The sequence below is a fragment of the Euprymna scolopes genome, chromosome 18 (assembly GCF_053919585.1).
Source record: "Euprymna scolopes isolate OS-2025 chromosome 18, ASM5391958v1, whole genome shotgun sequence".
NCBI classification, from domain to species: Eukaryota; Metazoa; Mollusca; class Cephalopoda; order Sepiida; family Sepiolidae; genus Euprymna; species Euprymna scolopes.
This window is the reverse complement of record NC_136499.1, coordinates 133,363,276-133,379,344: the sequence shown is the minus strand read 5'-3', so window position 1 is coordinate 133,379,344 and position 16,069 is coordinate 133,363,276. Positions and strand designations below refer to the sequence as shown.

The 16,069-nt window shown below is 36.9% G+C and overlaps 1 protein-coding gene across 2 annotated transcripts in view; it reads right to left on the bottom strand.

Annotated features, from left to right (window-relative positions):
• Window positions 1-5,157: 5,157 nt before the first annotated feature.
• Window positions 5,158-16,069, bottom strand: part of LOC145297841 (matrilin-1-like) — a 39,763-nt gene continuing 28,851 nt past the window's right edge. For both annotated transcript variants that reach the window (XM_080144171.1, XM_080144172.1), the window contains 2 exons: window positions 7,476-7,624; window positions 5,158-5,697 (listed from right to left, as the gene is read on the bottom strand). In XM_080144171.1, coding sequence (XP_080000297.1) covers window positions 5,248-5,697; window positions 7,476-7,624 — 599 coding nt within the window. In that variant the 3' untranslated portion in view covers window positions 5,158-5,247. The remainder of the gene's footprint in view (window positions 5,698-7,475; window positions 7,625-16,069) is intronic.

The following is a 16,069-nucleotide window of genomic DNA, read 5'->3' as shown; positions in this document are numbered from 1 at the left end:
GGGGAAGAAACAATTGGAGTAAAAGGCTTTCTTACACCTAGAGATCTCTACTGTAAAGGGGTGGGACTTAGTTGCTTGTCGGGTTTGTCGGGGGTAGTCACGTCGAGGAGGTACAAGTGCTTGTAGTTCATCTCAGCGCAGCCACCACTAAAGTATTTGTAGAACATGCAGAGGGGTGCAACACTTCGTCGATGGGACAGAGGCTGAAGCCTAGATGACAGTTCAGGACCTATCAGGGTTGCGACTCTCTTTTGAACCCTGTCCAGGAGTGAGAGACAAGTAGCAGATGCACCAGCCCAGATGTGACAACAGTACTCCATACATGGGCGAATGGTGACTTTATAGAGGTACAGGATACTTTCAGACGTAGTAATTTTCTGGCACGGTAGAGAGAACCCACCTTCTTTGCAGCAGCCTTGGCAATGCTCTCAATGTATATATTCCAGTTCATGTTCCCTGTAAACGTTGGGCCGAGGAGTTTAAAGGAAGTACTTTCAGGCAGTGTATTCTTAGCCATTGCTATTGGTGGTAGAAAATGTTTCTTATAGTTATTGAAGGAAACAAGCTTAGTCTTAGCCGCATTGAATATGACCATCTATTTTTGTCCCCATTTCACTACAGATTGGAGGTCATCCTCTAGTGATTTTTTCCAACAACTACTACTCGTCTAGCTACAACCATTATCAATAATTTCCCTCGCCGTCTATCTGTGCCTATAGCTAAACGAAAATTCCATGAGAAATATTTATTTCCAAGAACTGTCTCTCCGTGGAACCGCAGGACGTTAAACTTCCGTATGATTTACAGAGGTGATCATAGACTCTCTGTGAACATTTAAAAATATAAAAGAAAGGAAAAGAGATCGAATCAAGGTAATTATTCATGAGAATTAGATGGTGCATTGTAAACAGTTTTGAAACCATTGCATCACAACAATTTTTTGTACTATGGAATAGATTTCTAATTAAAAAATCGCTAAATTTGATCCAGTAGATTTTTTTCACAGAAGAAAATCAAATTTTTATGAAATCGATCATATCACAGACACCTTGCTATTTCTGCGGACGAGGAAGGGTGTATGTTGGGTAGCGGGGTATTAAAAACGGGGCTATGTAATATAATGGGGTTTTGAAACGGCACCAAACAGTATACGGGGATCACAGAAGAGAGACTAGATGTTACATGGCAGAAGAAGTATAGAAGGGAAGGCCAAGATAACGTATAGGACCAATATGCGCGTATATGTTGGATAATGGCTGTTTGTGTCATTACATTATATACTTAAGAGTTAATGTTTATGATAGGGAGCACATATATGAGGGGAGGACAATGTTCTTTGTGTTAGTGATCACAAGACAAAATTACGTACCTGAGTTTAAAAGACGAACACGAAGACCAGGTTAAAAAAAAAACATACATACATTTATTATTTATGGCCGAAATACTTTGTCAGAACCACAAATATCATTTTACTACATCATGAAGACTTGCCTTGACTCCGCTTCCAGCGTCTCAAAACGAGTCTCTCTCTTCGATCCTTCGAACGCAACGCCCAAAACTTAACTCTATATTACATAAACTTAATTCCTATGACGACGCGATCGCAAAATGTGAATACAGATTTACGTGTTTAACAGCTGATTTATGCAGTTAAATATATTGGTATAGTTAGAAAGTAAAGTCCAAAGAAATATTTTTCTATCGTTATGTTCTCCTACTCGCAATTCTTGGTATCACACACCAGCGCACATCTGTCAGAACTTACTTCTGCCAAACACGCACACGCTCTCTGTCTCTCTGGAACACAGTTTTTTTTAAATTTTAAAAACCGATTGCATCTCATTTACATAGTTCCTCAACTCTTGTTACCTCACGTGACCATCAGTACATAAATAGTAGGAGAAGCCATTTTTTCTTTATCCTTTTCCTTTATGGTCCTTCCTTGCCAACAATCTTTTTTTTATTATTAATTACAAGCTATTTCGGCTTTATATTTTATGCAAGAACAGCTTGTAATTAATCGTATTGAATCGTCTAATCTTTCCCCTTTCTCGCCACTTTCAATTTTCAAAGTCCGACGAGAAATGATAATATTAAACGATTCGCGTCAGATTTTGAAAATTGAAAGCGTTAAAAAATCGAAATATTAAGCGATTCGTGTCGAACTTTGAAAATTGAAAGCGTAAAAAAATCGAAATATTAAAACGATTCGAATCGAACTCGAAAATATAAAGCATCGAGAAATGGAAATATTGAAATGTGATTCAAGTTAGACTTTTTCTTATTGTCGTCGTATAATGGAGAATTACGATTCAACTGACATTTATGTGTTCGAGAAGCTACTAAAGTCTAGCATTGCTTGAGAAGCTAATAAAATCTGGCGACGCTCGAAAGCCTTGTAGTGTCTATCGGTGCTCATGGGGCAAATAGTATCTATCGTTGCTCGAGAGACTAGTAGTCTATCCGTGCTCGTAAGGCAAATAGTATCTATTCGTTAGGCAAGTAGTATCTAGCGGTGTTCGTGAAGCTAGAAGTATCTTGCGGTGTTTGAAATTTATGTGATTGCCGATCTGGGACGGATTAATAAGATGATCTTTAAAGATCATGAGGGGATTTAGTTTGATATGTATTGGTTTGCATATCAACGAGTCTTCGCCCCCAACCAGACATAAAAAAATCGGAACTTGAGTTCTTGGAACTGAATTAAACAGGTCGGAATGTAAATGGTCCTGTGTCGGATAGTGATGACATCAACTAATATTAACCTTGACAAAAGCCGCACTAAGTACAGATCGAAGTGACTCGAAGTATGGGGAATAAAGTAATTCCTAGGGAAATATAACCTGGGCGGATGTCATGTAAGATTAGATTAGATACAAAGTAAAGTAAAACAAAGGCATGTCGGTGATATGACGCATAACGTCACGAATAACGAGTTTGAGAAAAACGAGTGTGGCGCCAGACATATCGCCAATCATGCTGTGAATACTGAATAGAACTTTTTTGTTCTCCTTTTCTAAATGACAAATAAGGTATTCATAGGTTGATTAAACAATGTAGTTTACTTAAATGCTTAGGTAAAAATACTCGCTATGTTCACATAGCTAATTTTGTTATATAGGTGTCATATTTAGAGAGAGATATTATATCATACGAGTTGCGTATTGGAGAGAGACGAGGTACATTTTAATACAGAGACGGATGGGGGCATTTGTATTGATGAGGGGAGATATATAGACGAGATACATTTATACATTCTGTGAATGTGTCTATTACATATATTTAGAGATGAAGGTTATCAGTTCTTTTATAACATGAGGGGACAGTCATTATTTCTTGATAGCTGAGGGAGACACATTTCTTAAGGATGGGGTTTATACACAAAGTTCATATAAATACAATTTCACTTTACCTTTGTTTTGGTAGAATGATACAACACAAGACACAGTTACAAAATGATGACGTCCATTATTTCTTCGACCGGTCACTGATTTCACATCAAGGAATTCAAAGTCACTACATGATTTCAACTTCTAACCCTTCGCTTCCAAAGATGGATTCCTTCTGACCAATGTCAGTTCTGTCTGTCCGACTCTGTCCGATCCTCTCTCCGTTCTGTTCTAAAAACTAGCCCTGTATTGAGAACTCATCTTCCAGTCATGACGTCATCACATTGTCAAAAACGTGCATCGATCCCATGGCCTGGACATGTTTCACGTGTCTCGTTCCCCCATGCCCGAGCATGTGCTCGACTCACGTGGTCTAAACTCACGTGCACTGCTCACACATGTCTTCAAACAAGAATTCTCTAACCTATTTTTGGTTTTACCTATTTTCAATATGTTTTTTTTATTTTCTATTGTTCGCTTCTAGATAACCTTATTTCAATTTAATTTTCATAAACAGAATTGAATCATCGAATTAAACAATCGAATTTATTTTCAAACAAACATATCTGCTATTTATTTTAAAACTAACAATCGGAATTCTCCTGAATCTTAATTCCAAACCTAGCTTTCCAGGTTCGAATTCTCGGTCTCCTATCTCATTTTTACTTACAAGAACAGGGGACTTGTTCTCGTAACAATTTATATATGCATAATTTCGTGTTTCAAATTTTAAAATCGTCTTTTTGGTTGTCATAGAGTTACATAATGTATAACCTTTTTATGGGAGAGCGATTACCTTAACTAATGTAAACATTTAAAGGGTAACACTAAGTACGGATCGAAGTGACATGAAGTTTGGAAAATAAAACAGTTTTACGATAAATAACACGACGATACGATCTGAAGGTTAGGTATGACGTTCAACATGCTTACTCTATGTTCAACATGTTTACTCTTAACATAAAGAAACAAATGTTCCAGATCGGTTGGTCTAGAGAACGCGCACAGAACGGATTAACAATAATGCTGTAATAACATAAAGGAAAACTTTTACAAAAGATAAATCTCTATTATTATATAAAAGAAACTTTGTGTGCGTCAGTGTATCTGATTTGTTTCCCTATGGACTCGAAAACGGCCCGGATCGAGTTTTATAAATTTCACAACAAGGTACTTTATGTGCCTAGTAGTGTTCTTAGAAAGGTTTTGTATCGAAGTGTCTTCGATACGTATCGATAATCAATAATTGAAAATAAAAGAAAAATCAGTTGATTTGGGCCAGTTAAATCCTTGCACAGCCTAACGTCACGGGTGAATTTGAGAAGTTTTATTATCACACAAGCTGAAAAGAGAAGAAATATAAAATCAACAGTATGTTCTTTGATATGACAGGGGCGTTTTCGAAATGAATGTTTCTGATTAAAGCACAATTAAAGATGATGCTTAACTTTTGCAATTTTAACTTTAATTCAAGCCATAATATATAAAATAATTTTATAAAATCAACAGTAGGTTCTCTACAGTGCAATGTATTGTGAACGAAGTCACTGCAAGAGGCATGTGACGCTTCCTCCCGGTGCAGCAACTAGAGTAGACAATCTATCAATTTGATTGTAAAATGGAAATTTCATCAATTTCAATTACAATAAAAACATGGGAGTGTGAAACATTCATTTACCATCATTAAATCCCTGGAAACGTCGTGTCTCCCTGCTAGTGTACACACGAAAAAAAAAAAACAGAATAAAATAAGTATAACAATAAAACAGACATTTTAATATTTTTCTTTATTCTTTCGATAATATTGAACAGCATTGAGCAAAACTAACCGGAGGATGTTGAAATTCTACAGTTCTATTCAACAGCCGCCTTTGTTGCACGCCAGTTGAGCAACTTTCTTCCTGATGTTTTTCAGGGTTTTATTGTTTGGTGCCATATATACGAATTCGATCGACGGTTTACTGACAATAAAGTATAAATCGGAAAATAAGATTATTTTTCCTATTCCAACGGCGAAAATCTCGATGTGTTCGTCCCGGCATGCTTTGGCCTCTTTACGGGTCGCAACTGGATCTGTTGAGTAACCGTTCGTGAGAATTATAGCGACTCGTTTCACACCCGACCTCGCACCCTGTTCTCTTTGAAACATGACATTCCTCATTTTGTTGAGGGCATCCGCAGCGTTCCCTCCACCGGGAGCCTGATTTATTTTGTTAATCTTTTCATTCAATACTTTTTTATTCACGGATTCTTTCAAGTTGATTTTAGTAACTGCTTTGTCACCGAAGGTTATAACTCCCACTCGAACCTAAAGTACAACAAAAATAAAGAGAAAAAAAAAAAATTAAGAGTATTCACAGCAAAAAATATACATATGTACGAGGTGCCTCCAACAAGTTTCCAGACTCTTTGCATAGGCATTTAAAATTGTTGCAAACTCTTGAAAATTTAGTATGTTATTGATGTATATTTTATGAGATGACTAACCACTTGTTATGATTTCTGATCGAAATGAACAGCTATAGCAGGAATTGGAATACACCTTAATAAAGCATAATAGTCACAACTGGTGAATTTTGAAAATGCAATCTGGACGTGAGGACACTTTAGAAGAACGATATGCAATAAAATTCTGTTTTAAACTTAGAAAAATAAGACAGAAACGTATGGAACCCTTCAGACTGCTTTTGGACCATCTTGCATGAATCGAGCATCAGTTTCTGAATGACATAAGAGATTCAAGGAAGTCATGTAATCTCTTAGAGGTGATGAGAGGTGTGAAATTTCAGAACATCAAAGTTGATTGGCCAAATAAAGAATTTCATGGATAAAGACCGCCGTGCATCTATACGTGTACAGAGTTTGTATGCCTGTACACAAAAGTATTCGCGGGAAACTGAAGATGCTGAAGACTTGTGCGAATGTACCACTCTAGAACTCCATTTTTCTCACAGACTATTTGACCAAGATGGGCATCAAGACAGTTCCTCATCTTCTTTATAGTCCAGACATTGCTCACTGTGACTATTATTTATTCCTTAATCTCAAGGAAAACCCTAGAGATTGTCGTTATAAAATAATTGAGGAGACTAGAGGGGCAGTGATGATGGTCATTGACATGCTCATACAAGAGGAGGTTTATGGAGCTTTCCAGGAGTTGTTTGGTTGGTTGTTTTTGTTTTACGGCGTATCAACTATTTTCAGGTTATTTAATGTCCAAATCCAAAGATTTTGAAGAAAATTTTTTAATAGAATATATTTGTTGTTTCCAAGTCGGTTTCTATTTAACCCATAGTTGGGACCCTAACAAGTACTACCACTATGGGTCAGAGTGGACCTGGGAGTAAAGGCAATTAACGGGTGGCTCTGCACTCCCCAAACCCCGCAAGCTGGGGCCTCACCATCGGATATAGTTTAAGGTCATATCCAGGACCAGACGTTGTTTGAAGTGTACAACAAATGCATTGCAACCGAAGGAGATTACTTCAAAGGGAACAACTGTTTCATGTGTGCACTATCAATAAAATTGCCCATAAGAAAAAAGTCTGGAAAATTATTTTATATCTTTTTAGGATTGTAGATTCGATAATATGCAATTAATGCATACCTAACTACACACCTCCATGATCCTTATGGAGCATCTCGAATAAACCCACGCACAGGGCTTCCAAATAGAGCTACCCCACATTACTTGGTTAAGCACACAACTAGCCTACACTACACGGCTAAGCACACAACTAGCCCACACTATATGGTTAAGCACACAGCTAGCCCACACTATATGGTTAAGCACACAGCTAACCCTCATTACACGTCTAAGCATGCAGTAAGCCCACACTACACGGCTAGACACAATTAGCCCACATTACACGACTAAGCACACACTTAGCCCACACTATACGGCTAAGCACAAAGCTAGCCCACACTACATGGCTAGACAGGGCTAACCCACACTACACGGCCAAGCGCAGCTAACTATAAAAACCCAAGTCGATGTCGCGTGGCTCACAATAAATGATACGAATATTCTAATTCTTTGTATTAAGAGTACTTCTTTTTAAAAATGAAAATGCAAATTTTACGCACCTGTTTAGGACCCAAGCCGATGTCACTGTGGTTAACTATGAATGAGACGAATTCTAACTGCCTGTTGAAATCCATGTAAATAATACTTTTTGACGAATCGAGGATAAACACCATATCTATCGGATTCCCTGTACAAATTAATTCGGCTCCTACCGAAAAAATATATATTTTAGTAATATTAGGCTTATATTTATGAAAATAAAAGAATTATAAATTTTTATGCGGGTTCAATATTTAAAACCTTTTCTAATTATATATTTCTCTTCCTCCTCGTACTCCTTTCTCTCTCCCTATATATATATATATATATATATATATATATATATATTATAAATTCCACAGCCAAACAACGTCGCTGCCCACAAGAGCCATGCCAGTCAAAGAACTGGAAGTCCAAGACTCGAGTTACGCACTTATTTGGGCACATCCGAACTCAGGATTCGAAACCCGATCATCTTGCATGCCAGGCAAGCATTCTACCAACTGAGCAAACACCCCGCACACAACAATTTCTATTAACCAACACAGATCAAGCAAACCGCGCCGAAATCCGACTGTGAAATGAACCTACTTCCTCTCAACAAGGGACGCGGTCATCCAACCAGCTAATAACTCCAAGCCGATGTCTCACAAGTAGGAGTTTTAACTCGAAAGGACGATGGCATCCAGCAATGCTAACCTAGCGAGCAACTTATGATAGGATTTTCAGAATGTGAGAGATTGTATTTACTAAATTATATACAATCTCTCACATTCTGAAAATCATATATATATATATATATATATATATATATATATATATATATGTGTGTGTGTGTGTGTGTGTGTGTGTGTGTGTGTGTGTGTGATTTTCAGAATGTGAGAGATTGTATATAATTTAGTATATAAAAACCTATTATACAAAACCTATTGCTTTAATAGACGGGAGACTAAAACTTGCTGTTATGGTTTCAAATGTTCTGAAATAACAGCAAAGGGAGACTTGATTCGAAATATTTCTCATATGTTATATCTCTACTATTTTTAAAATAGGATCCAATTGTGAATATCTCCAGTATCAAATCATCCTTATACACTCTGAAATTTACTTTATGTATGAAAACCAAAACGTGGAGGGATCAGATCTCCAGATCATTTGGAACAAGTTTTTGTCTCCCCTCCCTCAAGGCCAGAGGTTTGGGGGAAATATCAGATATTTTGTAATTCATATACAAAACTAGGAAAACAAAGAGTTAGGGCACCTGTACTATCGGTCGAAATACAGCAGCCAGAGAAACTGTCAAACTGGTACCCTCAAACCTGTCAGATAATAGTGGCCCAGTCAAATTATGTTAGCATACATGGAAAACAAACACCCCAAAATGCACGGGTTTAGGGGAAGCGTGTAAGGTGCATATGGGGAACGGCAACACCATTTTATTCAAATATCTATTAAATATTTTTACGCACATAAAAGTTATACATGGACACGAGTGTTTCTGGGCATCACCTGTCGTCAGCATAGCTAAAATTTAACAAAGATCGAACTCGTCACAGCTCGATACGTAACCTGCTTAGGGTTAGGATTAGACGTGTATAAAAACAATGTATTGTGTTCTGATGGTTAAACAATAGGCTACTTATCGAGCTATTATAAGCTCCCTCTTGGTTGAGCTTTATTTGATTTTTCCAGATATGTTTAATAAGGAATACATCCCCCTCTCATCCAAAAACATCCCTACCCCATCCCGGAAATCCTACATCTCTAAATTAATAGCAGCTATCAATAAATTCATAATCAACGTTAGATGGAAAGCATACCACCATGACCATAACATGAGTTTAAAACAAAACTGCTAAAGAAACCCTCCCTCTTCCGCTTCAAAGTAATTTAGAAAATCCCCCTCTGCCAATAAATAGTGTCTCCCGACAGAAGGAGCAAGAGAGAATGGCGGCGGCCTGTATTCCATTATTCAATAACTGATCCATTCTATATCTACCTATATATAGTTTTCTGTCTTCATTTCATACTCTTGTTGTCCTATTATATAAGCTCCAAAAATTATTGTTGAGCTCGGCATTATCCGGTTAAGTCTCCTTTTACGGAATTGATCTTTCTCTTTTCCTTTTACATACATATATATATATATATATATATATATATATATATATATATATATATATATATATATATATATATATATATATATATATATATACCATACTATGGGGTAATTGCGCCAACTAAACTAAGTGCTTTTCATATGCATGTTTGTCAAAAGAGTACTTTTAAAGTTGGTGCAATTACCCCGGACTTGGCGCAATTATCCCAATGTACGGTATATATATATATATATATATATATATATATATATATATATATATATATATATATATATATATATATATATATAAAAGAATAAACCGTATTATGTGTTCATCAACATTTCGTCTTTATTTCGAGACTTCCTCTGGATTGATGAGATTAAGAAACAAAAAACACCAATACAAAATATTTGAAAATGTTTCACGTGCAAAGTGTGACGCTGTCCTATTTCAGAAAAACGGAAAACTTTGCATGTGAAACATTTTCAAATATTTTGTACTGGTGTTTTTTTTTTTGTTTTGTTTCTTAATCTCATTCATCCAGAGGAAGTCTTGAAATAAAGACGAAACGTTGATGAACACATAATACGGTTTGTTCCTTTTTATTTCTTTATTTTGTCAGGATACTATTTCTATTATTTTCATTATATATATATATATATATATATATATATATATATATATATATATATATATATATATGAAAAATTCAATATGGCATAATGGAAAAATACAAAGGTAACTGCAGCTTCTCTTCTAATTTTCGGATTTTTCCATGTCAAATCACATTTCAATTCCTGTTGACGGATTTTTTTACATGGGGGGGGGTCACCACTTATCAAGGCCCGAAGACCACTCAGGGATAAGGTTTATTGCGTGTACAGTAATCAATGAGATAGTATTGTAGTAATCATTAGTATTTGGGGTTTTGATAGAGTGGCTTACTTAAAGGGGCGGTTTGTCAGGAGTTTGTTTATGTTGGACTTGAAGACGTCCAAGTTGTAGTCAGGTGGGAAACAGGCAAGCGGCAGAGAGTTCCACTGGCGTGCAGTTCTAAGAAAGAAACCTTGCTCATGGAATCTACGTTTGGATTTAGGCACAGACAAAGAGTGGGGAAATTATTGACAGTAGTTTCAGCCAGACGGGTGTTTCTCGTGAAAGATTGGCGAGGGGGGACGAGAGATTGGAGCTCAGACGAGCACCTGCCATGGAAATAACGATAAAACAAAGACAGGCTCGCAACGTCTCTTCTATGGGAGAGAGGTTGCAGGGAAGAGAAAAGGGAATCCCCCACTAAACCACAAAGTCTATTTTGTACTCTGTCAAGGCAGGATAGGCTGTTTTTAGCAGCTCCTGCCCAGATGTGGCAGCAGTACTCCATCCTTGGACGTACTTGGCTTTTATACAGATAGAGAATTGCATCAGTAGTGAGATATCTTCTGGAGCGGTAGAAAGATCCCATCAGGATTGATTGCTGCTATTTCTTCTGATGAGTTAAGGGCATAGTAGATTCACTGATTGATATAATAATTAAGTGATTGATTTTGCGCTACGAAAGAGATACTGTCAAGAATGGTATAAGTCAACTGAATTAAAGGAATGAATTATAAGATGGTCAACATCATGAATTTTGGAATATAAATTTTTGTCATTTATTCTCTCTCCTTCCCTCTCTCTCTCTCTCTCTCTCTCTCTCTCTCTCTCTCTCTCTATATATATATATATATATATATATATATATATATATATATATATATATATATATATAACCATACATTGTCCGCCAAGTCATTGCGCCAAGTCCAGGGTCATTGCGCCAACTTTAAAGGTGCTCTTTTGGCAACCACGCATATAAAAAGCATATTTTTTGTTGGCGCAATTACTGCTATATTAACAGTCTCCGGCCAGATGAACCAATTATTCCCTTCTATTTCTAGCTCTTCCCGTACCAACCCTGGCCCCTTTCAACAATGCTGCCAATACCAATAGTTCGGCTCACAAATCTTACACTTATATCAGTTCTACTTCCACTTTCGTAAAATTGAAAATATCCAACCACACTTCTTTATTCAAAACAAAACAAAAAAACTAGTACAGATATCAATCAGGGTACATCTTTAAAGATTCTAATCAGCAAACTTAGATGTGAAAAAAATAATTTATCTATTAAATGGGATATCATTAAAAAGTCTAAATCCTATACCCCAGGCTCCAAATCATGCCAACTATGCTTATCCGAAGCAGTGTGTATAATAACTGCCCCAACAGGTAAAAATTTAATAAACACAAAAAATGAGCTGATTTTCCAATGTAAACATACAGCCAAATATAAATATAGCAACTTCCAGATCACTCAACCTCCACAGCCTGCTATACCGTCAAGCTTCCCACTGCAGTGATCCCCCATCTTTATTTGTAATTTTCTTTATTTTCCCTTCACATAGGCAATGCGATATAGTAAATCCCTTGTATATTAAGTCACCCATTTCTTCAGTTCTTTACTCATAATAATTATTTTTTAGCTCCTTGCACTATAGTATTCTTGCCAGTGGGCTATTTCTTTATTCCTTATACAAACGCTGATATTAACTTCAATAAAAGTCCTTTCGCTAATTCACGTCTAATCCATTGTCTATATAAGATACCCCTACTTGCTAGGAATACATCCCCGCACACTAATTTTTATCATTGCCCTTATTGGTCTTTTTACCATTACGGTCGATATTATGGCTCCTAATTATTTCCCTTCTTTATCATTTTAATCCTTTTTTACCTTAACGACTCCAGATGTCAAACTGTATCTGTCCGCTTCATTTCCACTCGTCTGACTATCATTGCCATGTGTACGAGCCCTTTCTAGTCTCGAACAAAAACACACGTTCACATCTCAAGCCATTTTTCTTGTCATACACATACGCGCACACAAACATACGCGCGCACGTACACACACGTAGATATATTTTATGTTCACGTACATACACTCACATTCACGTGCATACACACACACACACACACACACACACACACGCTAACGTACGCACACGTACGCACACATGGGCAACGTCACTTCCCCTTTGAAGGAAATCCACACATGCGCAAAAGACCACCAGAAACAACTATAAAAGCAAGAGACCTGAGCTGTTTCCTCCTTTTTCGACTCAGCTCCCGATCTGAGCGTTCGACGGACCATCCGCTCCCTTTCGGGGCGCGTGCGCCCGTGCGCGTCACGTGACCTACTACTATGTGTAAGGCAAGAGTCAACAGACAGTACGTACACCTTACACGCTTTCTATCTCCATGGCCTGGATTGCCCCCCCCTCTCTCTCTCTCTCTCTCTACAACAATAGACTTTCCCTCTCACCAGCTAATTGCACGAAACACACGCCAAACTGGATTGACTTTCTCACTCTCTCTCTCTACAACAATTGACTTTCCTTCTCACCAGTTAACAACGAGAGACGCACGCCAAACTAAACACGTGCTGTACCCTTTTCTTTCATTTGTTTTTTAATGAAATAAATCCTAGTTCGCTTAATTCAATAAGCGCGTTGTTCGTTCTTTTCTTAATTCAATTCATTTTTCATATTTTATACGACTGGGAGATATATATAATATATCCACAAGTCCACAACACATGACAACGCATGGTCCACATTTAACCCTACGTTTCCCTTCTTTTTTTTTTTTAACTAATCGCTCTAAACTTTCCACCCAGCCAAAATGGAAGCGTTTTTTTTTTTTGCTGTCTTCAAACTCTCTGAACTCTAGTTTCTGACGCTTTGTTTTTCATTTTTCAACCATTGAGGCGAACACCGGCTGCTTCATTTACCTGCAATTTTTTAACCTCCATTACACCGAGCTTCTTTTAACACGGTTAGTTATTTTTATTGTAACATTGAACTCTGAATGAATTGTCCACATGAACTGTTTTACATATTTACATCTTATGTTTTTTGAAGTTTTGTGACTACTAATCATAAAAATTTAAATTTCACCCAATTGCAGCAACCAGCAAATACATAGAAACGTTAAAGCTTTTAACGTGACTTTCTTACTAATGCGCTAACAATTTTTTCCTCTGATGAGAAGAAATAGCATTCTTTGAAACTCCGCGGATTAAAGAGCACTTTGCTTTGAAGTATTCTGCCGAGTAATAAAAACTTTTTGTAAAATTATACTTTACAACCCTGATCTTATAATATATATATATATATATATATATATATATATATATATATATATATATATATATAAATTTAAACTTATATTGCTAAAGAAGAAATATGTCAAAAAACACTTGGAAAATATTTTTTCTCCTTTACTCTAATTGAATGTTTAAAAAACATCAAAATGGAGAAACCGAAACTAGAGTCAAAAGATAACAAAATGACTCTACTTAGACGTATGCAGACGTACGTACGAATATTATCTTATCTTTCTGTATTGTTAAGTGCTAATATCTCAGGGAAATAACAACTGTGTGTTGCATCGGTAACTAACCAGGGTTACCGTTTGGAGTTAAGCCCCTTGGGGCGACTTATGTTTACAGTGGAGAATAAAGATGCACACTTGTGAAAACATATCGATCGTTGTGTTGTGTTTAATCCGTAGGCATTCTAAGAAATTACATATGGTGATAGCCGTGGGTATAAAACGACGTCCAATAAAGAGAAAAAAAGGGGGGAAAACGATAAGTAACGTTTTATTTTTTGTTTAAATTTATACATATGCCGGGCAAAGGAAAAAAAAAGAGAAGAATATCGGAAGTGGCCATGGATAAAATAAACAGACCAGGAACTGGCATAAGACCACCACCACTCCTATGTATGGAGGAGAATTTGTCAGCGAACTGGAAGTTATTCAAATGAAAATGGCATAACTATGCAATTATTACGTATTTGACGAGGTCGTCAGTACAATATCAAACGACACTTTTGCTCCACACGTTGGGAGACGAAGCTTGGAAAGTGTACTATGAGTTTCAATTTTCAATGCCCGAAGAAAGAACGCCTACCGAAATTATTCGGGCGTTTGATAAATATGCTATTGGGGGAACAAATGAAACCTACGAGCGGTACGTTTTTCACACGAGGAAGCAAAGAGAATCAGAGACCGTAGAATCCTTTATTACGGCGCTTCGCACGTTGGTAAAAACGTGCAATTTTTGTTACAATTGCGTTCCCTCAGTACTCAGAGATCAAGTAGTGCTGGGAATACACAACCCCTAGAGACAAGCTGAGTTATTAAAAGTAAGACAGTTAGATTTGCAAAGATGCATTGACATTTATAAACTGTCTAAAAATGCGACATTACAATCTAGAATCCTATGGCGCTAGGAAGTGAATAAAGCGGATTTCAAACCCAAGAAAAAAACATTGCCAAAAACTGAGAGAGAGTGTAAGGCATGTGCACTGCGACATGAACCGAGTAAAGAGCTATGTCTTGCATTTGGCAAGACATGTTATAACTGTAATAGAAAAAAAAAACACTTTGCTACGAAATGCAAATTATCAAGAAAAAAGAAGGTGCAGACTGTCAAAACACAACAATATGACCAGGAAAACGATAACGGTAGTTGTTCAGACTATGGAAAGGTAGACAATGTAACAATTAAAGAAAAGGTTAATGCTGTGAGTTCGGAGGAAATAAAAGCGGAAATGATGGTGGAAGGAAAGCCAATTATTTTCAGCTTGATAGTGGAGCATCAGTAAATATACTGAATGAGATGCACGTGTTGGGGAAACCACTGGAGCCTTCAAATAAGACGCTTGTCATGTGGAATGGAGCAGAAGTGAAGCTATTAACAGAGTGTCGAGTCAAAATGATAAACCCCAAAACTGAACAAAAATACGCAGTCAAGTTTGTCACTGTGAAAGAGGATTTTAATTCAGAAGATGGAACTCATCACAATTAACCAGAACCATTTCAAAATAGTCACCAAAGTTTCCCAAGTGGATGAATTCAGCAGCCAGAACTCGGACGGCGTTATAAACGAGTTCAAAGCGGTAATTAAGGAGGAATTGGACCAATTACCGGGAGAGGTACGTTTGGAGGTGGATCTATGGTGTAATACCAAATGCAGCAGCACCATGAAAAGTACCAGTGGCACTTAAAGACAAATTAAAAGTCGAATTAGAAAAACGGGTTAAAAAGAAAGTTATCGAACCAGTCAGTGAGCCTACTCCGTGGGTAAGTGCATTAGCACTGGTTGTGAAGAGAAATGGAAATCTAAGGATTTGCATAGACTCAAGACCACTAAATAAAGCTCTGAAAAAAGGAACATTTCCAGCTACCTACACTGAATGATTTACTGCCAGAACTGGCTGACAGCAAAGAATTTCCACCCTGGATTTACGAGATGGATTTTGGCATGTAAAAGTGGATAAAGCCAGCAATTGCTTGACAACATTTACTACGCCATTTTGTCTGTTTCGGTGGAAAGTTTTACAATTTGGGATTGCTCCAGTTCCAGAAATATTTCAAAAGACCCTCATTAACAATGTATCTGA